The 13,361-nt window shown below is 30.5% G+C and overlaps 1 protein-coding gene across 10 annotated transcripts in view; it reads right to left on the reverse strand.

Moving 5' to 3' along the window:
• Window positions 1-728: 728 nt before the first annotated feature.
• The window catches only part of LOC127729897 (sarcolemmal membrane-associated protein-like), an 83,401-nt gene continuing 70,768 nt past the window's right edge, over window positions 729-13,361 (reverse strand). For 9 of the 10 annotated variants that reach the window (XM_052237872.1, XM_052237845.1, XM_052237852.1 and 6 more), the window contains 3 exons: window positions 10,179-10,452; window positions 7,056-7,190; window positions 729-6,429 (listed from right to left, as the gene is read on the reverse strand). In XM_052237872.1, the coding sequence (XP_052093832.1) occupies window positions 6,331-6,429; window positions 7,056-7,190; window positions 10,179-10,452 (508 nt within the window). In that variant the 3' untranslated portion in view covers window positions 729-6,330. The remainder of the gene's footprint in view (window positions 6,430-7,055; window positions 7,191-10,178; window positions 10,453-13,361) is intronic. The other variant, XM_052237883.1, reaches the window with a different exon arrangement.

Below are 13,361 nucleotides of genomic sequence, written 5' to 3' on the forward strand. Positions count from 1 at the left end.
TGTAATGCAAAATCTCTGAATATTTTACTGAAATCCATTCCTTGGTTTAGGCAAATATTCAAATGGAAATTTATAAAGAAATGACAAAGTTCAATTATTACTATAGGAAAGATGACAGGTGCACACTGACAGTGTGACCTGAAGACATTGACACATGTACACTCCCATTGCACTATACTCTCTTATCACTAAAGGTGGTATAACTATGTTCCTAAAATTCTAGTGTTACTTTTACATTGTATTTGAGTATAATGAATGACTTTCAGTTTCAGCTGATGTATTTCAGGAAATAAATGGCTTATACCTATTTCTTTTGAAATGTCTCAAATGGTGACATTCTGAAAACAATCCATAATGAATAAAGAAAATAAACAACCAAAAAGATAAGCTAAATGGTGCCTCTGTAATTAATACAATAATACAATGCGATATTTCAACAATGTTAGACGGGACATTTTGTTTACTGTAAATTCAGAAATTAATGTGAGGTTTTTATTAATGCGAATAATGTGACTGAATGAGTATCGCAATAATAAGAACTTGCATTCTTATATCTGATACATCTAACTGCATGCTGATTTTCATGAAATCGCAATAAATAATCTTGCATTTTAGTCCATTCTACAAAATTCACAATAATAAATGCACGCAATAATTCCTGAATTTACAGTAATTTCAAAATTCTAAGTGAGATTCAGATGGCAAATAACATAATTCTATTATCCAGGTGCATTCTGCATAGGTTTATTTTAAATAGTAAACTTTTATAAACAAAAATGTGAATTTTACAATGTATCAGAACAGCTTTTCTTTTGAAATAAATTTCAATACTGAAACATAATTTCCCACTGATTTTTTATACAATGCTTCAACAAGACAACAGACAAAGCATTATATCAAATAGCAAAATAACAAATTCTACAGCATCAAATGAGGAGCTTTAAGTAATAATTCAGGCTATCTTGTAATCCATTCAGTCTCTATCTTTCATCACTACTATTAAATCACTTTACAATTTGTAAAGTACAGAATTACAATTAATATAGTAGTACAGTTGTAAAGTACACTTTGAAATTCTAGTTCATATCATAGAAGTCTAACTATACATGGTCTTTCCTTCATATTAAATTAAAGTAAATTTATGTTATTTTGTTTATTTCTTTAAACTTGATAACAAGTGTTTTTTTATTTCCATGTCAATTAGTTATCAGCTTCTCTTCGATGGTGAAAAGTTGACCATTTTCTGTACAAAACTAGTTTTAAACCATTGCTCTCAAGTTTTATAAGCAGGTATTCATACATTTAACTTACCATTTCACATTTTCGTACTCCTTAGAAACCATCGATTATTTCTCGGCGAAAAAGTAATAAAGGTTCAGTCTACTCAGTTATATAATAATTAAAAAAAGTTAAAATATCAGGGCTACTCTCTCATGTAATGTAAATAACACTGGGCAAAGTGAAAAAGGTTCAACAGTATTCATATGCATTACCAATATCAAATTATTCCAGTAACAATGCACCAATTTAAAGTTAAAGAGACTTTAAGACAATTCATTTCAAACTTAGGCAAGTTGACCTAAGGAAATATGAAATATATAAAAGTTTGGTCTGTGATGTTACATTTTCTGTTGTGGTGCATAAAAATTGCATCAATTTGTTTCATTTCCTTCAATGCCATCAAAACCTGAAATTGATGTATTGAATTTTTAGCTAGTAAAATGTAACTATTTACTGCTATAGCTCCTATGTTATTTTTTTACAAACTCAAAACTGCTGTAATTGATTTGAAGAACTATAGGGTGTAAAAAAAATGTTGATGTTATAGACTATGAACCTTTACCTTTGAGAAATGATTTGAGGCTTCAGAAGCAGATATAACAAAGTGCCTGCCACCACATAAGCCCCTTCACCAAAAGGAAGAAACTAAGGTGGCCCGAAAATTACCAATGCCAATTCTTACACCAAAACATCAAGGTTTTATGCATAAAACAAGTAAACACATTACACAATAACAATGAAATTCTTCCTTTAAAGTCTAAAATTTCTGAAAAAATACTACATATCTATTTCTTTAAAACTGGGGTCTATTTTATTGTAATTTGCAATATTCTGTTCTCCATATTCAGGAAAGAAAGAAGTGTAGACAAGGGAACACTTGGAGCAAAATGAATTTCAATAAGATAAAAGTTTGATTGTTACACCATGATGAATAGTAAAGGTAATGTCTGTTCACTTATTTTATGCATAGTGTCATTCTCAGTGAGGGGTGATCTATATATACTAGATATCTCAAGCCACTGTGTGTCCCAGTTACATCAAATACCATTGTTTATGCAAATGTAAATGCTAACTCTGCATTCAAATTTAAGAATATAATTTTTACTCATTGCTGAATTTAAGTTTATTTATTGTATATGTAACTTAAAAAAACTTTTTTTATCATATTTTTGAGCAACAGCTAGCACCTGTGTGGTGTATTTTTTTCCGGCATCATTTGTTTTTTAATGAAAACAGAAAATAAAAGCACTGACCAAAAAATTATTGGTGACAGTTTTATATTATCCAAAAGGATAAATATCTATGATTTTGGGTATTAATGGCAAATGACAAAGTTGCCTCCCATATATTATTAGTACCGAAATTTGTATGACAAATATTTTTTATGGATCTTTGGGACACACAGAACATACAATATAAATACTAGCTCAAGTACATAAAACTGGATGCTTCTATGTTATGGAAAAAAAGTAACCGATGATTTAAAATATCTTAGCAAATAATTATAAAAAGATGAAAAAAAATGTCCACAAAGTTATGTCAAACAGGAATATTGATCCCTTTAACTGGCCTGATCACAACAATTACATGTATCTGATGTGTAATGAGATACACACACTATGTAAGGAAGACATTACTTTCAATTAATCACACATTAATTACACCATTCACACACATACAATTCCATAACATGTCCATCTTTTTGGTATATTCTCTAAGTCCATATAATCTTGAGTAGTTTAAGTCCAATAATTTAACAGAAAATACAGCCCTTTTTAAGAGAAGTGGTGATTGTTATACAGATATACAACAAAATTAATTAAATTAGTATACAACTACACACACAATGCTGAACACTTAAAATTGACAAGCAGGAGACAGTCATTGAATAACGAACTAGTTATTATTTGGGACTTGCTATATATGGTGATGTTATAATGTGATTAAGATATTCCTTATTTTCCTTATCCTTGTGAAAGCCACATGATAAATATTCTAATTATACATGGAAACTGTTTATTGAAAGCTAAATATATATATGTTTGCTTTATGAGAAATTGCTTTTTCCTTACTCCAAAATGAGATTCAATTTAGTAACTGTAGGTAAATATTCAAAGAAGTCAGGCTTTAACTGGGTAATATTCCAAGAAGTCAGGCTTTAACTGGGTAATATTCCAACAAGTTAAGCTTTGATTCCATTTAAGTTCCATGATAACACTCAAAAAGAAAGTAAATAACAATTATCAACATAAACAACACATTTCATAAATACATTACTTTGGCAACAGAATAATTCTTTTACATATATAATTTATACACAAAGAAACCAGGATATTCTAGAAAAGTATGAAAGTATGATAAAATATATAGCTTCCTTCTAGAGAATGTGTCAAAGCACTGAAAATCTATAAATAAGTTACAACTGATTTTAGCAGCTACATAAAATAAAAGCAATTAAATTTTCAGGTAAGCACAAGGATGCATGTCTGTTAAGCCACTTTAACCTACACTCATTCTCACCCACATTACCCCAGAAAAATTAAATCCTCCCTACCCACTCAAGTGTTTGTGCATGTTGATGAGAATCTATAACATTGATATTGAACCAGCCTAACTATGCTATCAGTTGATTTAAATCATTATGCAAAAAAAAAGTATAAGCAGCATAGCAGTGCATTTTGGATCATACACTCTACAAGCAACTATAATTGAAATAACAAATAAAAAAAGATTAACTCCCATTTTTGTTACCGAAGTAATTCCATTTACACCCTTCATTTTAAGTAGACCTACTTCCATCTATATATAAAAAAACAACAACATTCAAAACAGTCTACATAATGAAACTTCTTATCTACATGGACCTGAGTGGAACTATAGCGCGAGCACATACAAATAATTTGTCAATAAAAATCTTTAATGATCATATAAAGGAACTCTATTAACAATAACATACTCTGAAACCAGATATTTTAAGATTTTTCTATTGTTTTATCTCAATCACTCATTTTATCATTGTCAATTTTTTTTCTCCAATCAATTTGATTATTGTGTCAGGCCTTTAATCTTTTAACATTTATAAATAGACAGTTCTCTATATTTCATGCTGCACTTATTTTTAATGTTAATATATATTGAATTGATTTGTTTTTAACAGATGTTTACTGACAAATTGTCTGTACCTACTTGTATCAAATGTCACCCTGAATATCAGAATAATGACAAATGAAAGAAGAATAAATGGTCAAATCAAAGGATACAGTATTACCATTCCTTTATTTAACAAACTCTACCACAGAAAATTGAAACAATGTCACTACTTGTTACCCTGAACATTATTTAGAAAAGAACCGTTTTAATATTTTTCTATGAATATCAAGATTTATTATGTTCTCTTCATGTTTGTCAATTTCCTCTTCTTTTTATAGATTTTCCCAAGTAACTTACCTTCAGGATTTGATTTTTTTTTACAAAAAGTTTCAATTTTCTACAGTATAACATACAAATAACAAACAATCTATCACAGAAATCTATTTAACATGTACCAACTGTCCGGGATTCTAATATCTTAATTGTGGATAACAGTGTCATTCAGGAATATTTTCTGCATTTGATATATTTCTTGGCATTCTTTAAATGGAACTGTATACTTCTGAATTTTTCAATATCTTCACTTTTGAAGTTTCGATGTAATGAAAAGAATAAAATGAGAATAGCCAGAATTTGTTTGGTTTCTGACTTTAAAACATACAAGGCATAATTTTTCACAGAAATCTGAACTTTCACGATAAACTGAATAAATTTTCTGTTAGTATATCAGTTGTATCTTATCTAAAACATTGGGATAATTTCATAAGGAACTTCATGTTTTGAATTTTTCTTGGAATTCGGTATTTTTGTTATTTTACTTTTTTTTTAGACTGCAGAGCTATATTTGCACTTATAACTTAGAACTAGTTTTAACTAAGGAGAATAGAACATTACAAACTGTCCAAAAAATTAAAATGATATGAAAATAATTTATTCTGGTCTTGAATATTATGCATTTAAATTTTTTTTCTTTAGAATTTAAGTTTGTTATAACTTCAATAATTTTTAAAGCTTACAGTTGAATTCACACACATTATAACATTTGTACCGTATTAGGGAAAACATAAACAACTGTGTCAGCATATATCCTGCACTTAGCACTATAATTCAACAAGCAAATTTACAAAACCAATGCCTCTTTTGACATAAAGACAATAAAACAGATTGTTTGAATGTAAATCAACAGTTGCAACAATAAAAATAATAACAACAAAAGCCAATGATATGTTATGATTTTCAAACCATTCAATGTTCCAGCCAGGATTTGAAATGGGCAGGTTCCATATCTCAAAAAGTGTACTTTAGCACATTAAGTAAATAGGAAAAGGGACACTTTAACATGTAATTGGAATTCAAAGATGGATAACATAGCAGGGCCAAAGAAATGGGGAGAGCTCAAGGAAAGAAGGACACAGGGTGTGCGATATTTATGACTGGTAATGACATTTAAGAAAATTTTCTAGCTGGAACACTCATTAACTCTCTCCAAATTCATACTTTTGAATTTTCTAATTATTGCTTATATAAGAGTTATGTTTGTAACCTTTCAAATTAAATACAAATAAATTATACTTTCCAACAAAAATTAAAAAAAAGTTCCTTCTATACATGTTTATATCATTATATACTTTTTATGTAACTGTAATATAGCACTTTATATATAAATACTATTGCTTATAGTGTACGCTTAAAAAAAGAAAATAGCTAAACTTATATATATTGAAGTTCTACATATCCATTAACATACACGACTCTTACAATATATGTATCAATACCTCTTACATCTCAAAAACACATAATATACACATAAAAACACATTTACTCTCTCCAAACATTCAAACTCATATACAAATGTATTATATACATATGGAATATTATAACATGCACACATTTTCCACCATGTCTCTTTAAACACTCAGATGATTATGACCTCCTTTACAAACATTCACATGATCTTGATTATGGTGTTGTTCCGGTAATTTGTGCTAATGTAGGATATAATGCTACTAGAACGGCAAATAGTAGCATCAGTAATGGTATACTTGAGCAAAATGAAAGCTGAAATACAAAATTCACAAAGTTAATAACTGAATGTCAATAAAAATAGGTTTGTAGAGAAAGGTAAAGTGTAACATCACCACAGGTAATATCATTTAACAATATATTATGCAACATACAAAATAAAGTACAACATTCTGTATTGCATGGAGACAGGTAGATCTTGATCAATAAATGGGTTTTGGTTTTATTTAGAAAGTGAATCATATAAATAGTTAACCCCAATTAACAAAACAGCCTTTTCTATTTGATATATTGTACTAATATAGAAGTCAAAAGACTTATCACTGTAGAGATCAATGTAATCTCTCCATTAGTTGATATTTAATTTGGTGCATTGACAGCACAGAACACCAGGAAAGGGATTATCAATGAATATTCTAGCATTTTTGTATTCAATTGGTGAAGTCATAAACAAAACATTTTCCTATGTATTTCACAATACTGGTAGTAATATGATGAATACAATTTGTATTGGTCTTCATTGAGATTTTGATTGTATTGAAGATTACCTTCAGTTTTAATTCCTCTATGTCAACCCAAGATAATTTAATTTGTTTACCAGTGGTGGTAAAATATTTCAAGCATAAGTGAATTCAACATGTATGTGATCTTAAAGAACTTACCACTTTGCTTCTATCTGAAAGCTGCTTATATTCATCAGCCATATTGGCTATTTCACTTTTCAGTTCTCCATTTTTCACTGAATAAGTTTCACATTGTGATTTAAGACTGGCTATCTCCTCTTGGGCTTCACACAGCTGAATAAGAATGTAAAATAAACTGTTGGTCAAAAAGCAGAAATAATATTCCACAAAATGCAACTACAATAAGTCAAATTACAAATACCTTCATATAAATTTTTCAAATCATAGAGTTAAAAGATGTTTAATTGCTATTTTCCACTTCAAAACTGCACATAATGAGCAGAATTTGTTAAAAAGAAACATTACTACATATTAATGCACTTAAAATATTTGTTGATTAACACCTAAGCTCATTATAACCAATTTATTTACTTGCTTTTCCATAATTCCCCTATATTAGTAAGTAAAATTGTTTACCACTTAACAGCAACACTGTGTCTTAAAATTCACAAAAATGGAAAAAATCAAAATTTGAAAAATACAACTTTATTGGCAACAGCTTTATACCTTTAAAGTGGATAAATACTGAAGACTTTGAGAATGTGGAAGGTATAGTACCCTATTTATTGTTAATGCAATTAATTTTACATAACCCCACTTTTCAAAGACTCTGGGACACACAGTTGTCCATGTGATAGACATTCAGTTCTACATGATCACTTTAGTAATACACTCCACAAGTATCAAAGCATTAAAGAAAAGAAATTGTCTGTTTCATCTGAAAATTTGCTGAAATTTGGCCACTAATTCTGTGTACATTTATATCAGTTATGACAAGTTTAAAAAATTATGACATGTTGATTTTGTTTCATGAAAAAATTCCTGTCATATCTATTGGGAACATTGCAATTGTCTGTTTCTATTGAATCATTAGAGAAACAGATCTTACCACTTAACCATGTTGATTACTTTATTTATCTACTCTCGATGTTTAAATTTTTCAAATGCTAACATGCTCGGTAAATTTTGCAATTAAAAGTTTAAAAATAAAATCTATCTCCAGTGGATTAAAATTGTAAAAAGATGTTGTGTTGTAAAATATATGTATATCAAGCAAACAAATGACTTTCTTATCAAATTACTACGCTTAAAATCATGTATCCATGTTTCAACCTATTTCTAATGATATTGTAAAATAACCAGGGAGACGTAGCCAAAGGATTTGCAAGAGGTAACCATTTATTGACTTTTAAAGCAGGCACTGGGTACAGATTTAAAACGCTAACCAAGGGTTCCATACACAATAAAAAGATGAAAATAACCTATTCACTCTCTGCTTTAAAATGAATTTTAATTAACACCAAGCCACTGTTAAAAAGCAGATCTACCTGAAATGAAAGCTGCTGGGATTTTTTCAAGCTGCTTTATCTTATTATTGAAAAAAGGTATTTAATGATTACTATGATATCCTCATCAACATCCTGGATAAAAGCCAATTGATAATTAATCAATGTATTTTTTTACACAAAAACTGCCTAAAAAATAAATTAAATATAAAACTTAAAGTCAATGAATTGCAAAATATAGATCAGAGTACCCTACTTATTATTGTGGAAGTTGTAGGTTACCTAGTATATGAAATTTTAACTTGAATATAAAACCTAATGGAAGTCGGTAATGTATAAAATATATGTCTGAGTTGCCTATTTTTCATGGGATGTTGTAATACTCACTAAGATACATCAAAAACCAAGTTGTAGAATTGTAAGTCACTAAGTATCTGAACTGAAATTTGACACCTTATTAAAGTCAATAATAAATACAGGTCAGTTATCTTTTTTTAGTGGGAGGCTGTTATAAATGTTTAATTGTTAGACCCTTAGATCTCAACTCACAATTTAACTTAATTCCAGTCAATGAAGCATAAAATATAGGTCTGGATGACCTTCAAGTATGAGCAGCTGCTTTACACTCACACCATGTTGTATGATTGCAAGTTACTTATTATGTGATTTCTGATATTGGATGTAAATTGTTTGATGTTTAACCCCACTTTCAGCACCATTGGCTATTTCGTGGCAGTCAGTTGTATTGGTGGGGGAAGCCGGAGTGCCCGGAGGGAACCATGACCTTCCCCTGCCACGTGCTGGGTTAGAATGAAGTTGAAAAACACTGAACTGTGAAATATGAGTCAAGTGACTCCAACCTAATGGCAGATGGTCAGTCTTTTCAAGACACATTTAGATACCAAACATGTAGCTGCATGTTCAGCAGCTTATGAGGAATGTCTGTGCAAATGTACACATACATCGACTCTAGTGATACCCCAATAGTTCCTGTTAACTTAATTGATGCAAAACTAAAAAGTAGAACTGAAATTTGGAACTTGTCAGTCAACCCTTGTAATGTTTATTTTCTTATGAAACTAATTTTTCTAAAAGATCTGTAAGTATGCCTGTCCATATTCAATTTAAAAGACTTTGTCTTTTCTACTTCAGTGCCTTAAATTTTAAAGAATAAAATGATGAAACTCTTTCAGGATCACATTTTACAAAATGTAAAATTAAGTTGATATTTATCTTATACAAAAAAAAAATATTCCAAAATCAAATACAATTTTTTTGTATTACTTCTAGATTTGATCATATCACAGTTATGCTTTACTAACACAACTGCATGTACCACAGATTTACATTCTTAAAATTTTAAAAGAATATCATTATTTACATATACTAATTTAAAATTAGGATATTTTTATTCATTTGGATAGTCAATGTTACAGCTGAACAAATGAACAGGCATGTTTCAACAGTTACATTCATTTCTATAGTTAAAAACTGTATAAATGATTTAAAACAAAGCTTTTTGCCATTTTTGTATTTAGTTTAACTATGCCAAACATAAATACTGTCTAATGTTGATTTTGACAAAAAGGACTGTACAATTCCAAGTTTGCGAAGTAGTTAAGGTGAGTTTCACTTTTCACAATTAAATCATGTGACCTTTCAAATTAAACAAAACAAGCCTGGCTGAGTAAATGATAAGGAGAAAACTAAACAGGCATCAGCATTACAACAACAAAAGCTGGATGGAAAATAGTAAGTGGTCCATCGCTAAAACTAAACAACAGAAGCTTCCAGCAACAACAATATACACTGATACCTTCAACGACAACTTAGGATCAGAAGAAACACTTTTCAAAGTAGGCTTGGTTACTCCAGATGTTTTTAGGCGACCTCCCATAATGGGTTGTCTGCCCCTTGGACTGCGCCTCACCTCCTGTTTGGCAAGGTCAGTTTCTTTCTGTGAGTCTGTCATGTTTGACCGCCACACAGCTTCTTTTGTTTCTAGTTTTTGTTTTAAGGCCTCTAATTGTTTATAAGATTCTTGGAGTTTGTTGTACTCTGAAGAAAGCTGAAGGTTCTCTTTTCTTGACCTACAAAAAATAAATCATTATAAATTATAAACAGGTCTATACTGATTTAACAATAAATCTATTCTGGTTGTAATTGATTAAAGAATTTGAAAAGAAACCATGGTGCCCTCTACTTTGCCAAAAAACAATGGCAGAAACATAAACAAATATCATGAAATCAATTCCTTCTTTTATTCCTAGCTTGTTAAGACTGGTTTAACCCCACCACATTATGTGACTGTACCTAGTCTGGCTATCTGGACAGTGTGTTGTTTCAATTTTGTTTGAATATCTGTTATATTTTGCGAGGAAGTGTTGTTGATGTGATCTGTTGTACTATTAAATGTTTTGGTGATTTCTGTTATCCCCTTTATGTATTTTAGTAGTGTATAATCCACACCCTGCATGGCAACGTGCACAGAATGGGTTTGTGCTTTTGGTTATGTCTGGGAGGTGTTTTAGTTATGACTTTAACTATGTCTGGGTGGTGTTTTAGTTGTCTTTGAAATTTATTAGTTATGTCTTTTTGATCAAGTCTGTGAAGTGTTTTAGTCATGTCTTTTGAATAGTCTTTGAAGTGTTTTCGATATGTCTGAACATTTGTCATATTTCACATAATTTGTTCCCAGTAGACAATAAAATGCTCCGCAGGGCGCAGCTTGATACGACCGCAGAGGTCGAACCCTGAACAGTTGGGGCAAGTATGGACACAACATTCAAGCTTGATACAGCTCTGAATTTGGATTGTGATTAAATATTTGACACAGCATAGGTTTCTGACACAGAATGAATGTGGTCTAAGAACTTAAAAATTTTAAAGTGAACATTCACCTATTATGGTCCAATATCCAAAATCTAAATACATGGTTAGATTCAGCATATCAAAGAACCCCAAGAATTCAATTTTTGATGAAATCAAACAAAGTTTAATTTTGGACCCTTTTGACCTCAATGTGGACAAAGTTGATAACGGGGCCCAAAAATCTAAATACATGGTTAGATTCAGCATATCAAAGAACCCCATATATTCAATTTTTGTTGAAATCAAACAAAGTTTAATTTTGGACCCCGATTTGGACCAACTTGAAAACTGGGCCCATAATCAAAAATCTAAATACATGTTTAGATTCAGCATATCAAAGAACACTAAAAATTCAATTTTTGTTAAAATCAAACTAAGTTTAATTTTGGACCCTTTGGACCTTAATGTAGACCAATTTGAAAACAGAACCAAAAATTAAGAATCTAAATACACGGTTAGATTCGGCATATCAAAGAACCCCAAAGAATTCAATTTTTGATGAAATCAAACAAAGTTAAATTTTGGACCCTTTTGACCTCAATGTGGACAAAGTTGATAACGGGGCCCAAAAATCTAAATACATGGTTAGATTCAGCATATCAAAGAACCCCATATATTCAATTTTTGTTGAAATCAAACAAAGTTTAATTTTGGACCCCAATTTGGACCAACTTGAAAACTGGGCCCATAATCAAAAATCTAAATACATGTTTAGATTCAGCATATCAAAGAACACTAAAAATTCAATTTTTGTTAAAATCAAACTAAGTTTAATTTTGGACCCTTTGGACCTTAATGTAGACCAATTTGAAAACAGAACCAAAAATTAAAAATCTAAATACACGGTTAGATTCGGCATATCAAAGAACCCCAATAATTCAATTTTTGATGAAATCAAACAAATTCAAATTTTGGACCCTTTGCACCTCAATGTGGACCAATTTAAAAACGGGGCCCAAAATCCAAAAACTTAATACACGGTTATATTCAGCATATTAAAGAACCCCAAGAATTCAAGAATAAAACCCCATTGAAATTGATCAAGAAATAAGCAATTTATAAGAAGTATCTTCTTTAGCACAATACTGTCATGACTGTGCAATTGAATATTTCTTGCTATTGCGCAATACTGTACAATTGACAATTTCTTGCTATTGCGCAATATTGTGCTATTGGATATTTCTTGCTATTGTGCAATACTGTGCAATTGAAAATTTCTTGCTATTGCACAATACTTATTATATAAAAATTTACACATCCTGTTTGGTGTGTATCTCCTACCATATCATTATTATTTGTTTTTAAATATAAATCAGAAATAACCAACTTAAAATGGAAAATTTTAAAAGAAAAAAAAAAGGAAAAAAAGAAAAAAAAAAAAAATCCCCCCCCCCAAATTTTTTGAACCCCCTTATGATTCATCAACCCCAAACTCAATCCCAGCCTTCCCTTTGTGGTATGGTACCTTGCAGTACAATTTCAGAGAGATCCATACACTTGAACACAAGTTATTGTCTTGAAACTAGAAAAATGCTTATTTTTGGCCCCTTTTTGGCCCCCAATTCCTAAACATTTCAGGCAATTACCCCCGAACTCAATTCCAGCTTTTCCTTGTGATATGAAACCTTGTAGTACAATTTCAGAAATATCCAAACACTTACACACAAGTTATTGTCATGAAACTAGAAAAATGCTTGTTTTTTGCCCCTTTTTTGGCCCCTAATTCCTAAAATTTCAAGGCAATTACCCCCAAAATCAATTACAGCCTTCCCTTTGTGATATGGAACCTTGTGGTACAATGTCAGAGAGATCCATACACTTACACACAAGTTATTGTCTGAAAGTTACAAAAATGCTTATTTTTGGCCCCTTTTTGGCCCCTAATTCCTTAACTGTTGGTACCATAACCCCCAAAATCAATCCCAACCTTCCTTTCGTGGTATTGAACCTTATGGTAAAATTTCATGGAGATCCATTCACTTAAACTAAAGTTAGAGTGCTAAAACCAATGTGTCTTCGGACAACGCCTGACGACGACGACGACGCCAACGTCATACCAATATACGACCAAAAAATTTTTAATTTTTGCGGTCGTATAAAAATCAGTACATCAAATTTAACCCCTTTT

The sequence above is a fragment of the Mytilus californianus genome, unplaced genomic scaffold, assembly GCF_021869535.1.
Source record: "Mytilus californianus isolate M0D057914Y unplaced genomic scaffold, xbMytCali1.0.p SCAF_1, whole genome shotgun sequence".
NCBI classification, from domain to species: domain Eukaryota; kingdom Metazoa; phylum Mollusca; class Bivalvia; order Mytilida; family Mytilidae; genus Mytilus; species Mytilus californianus.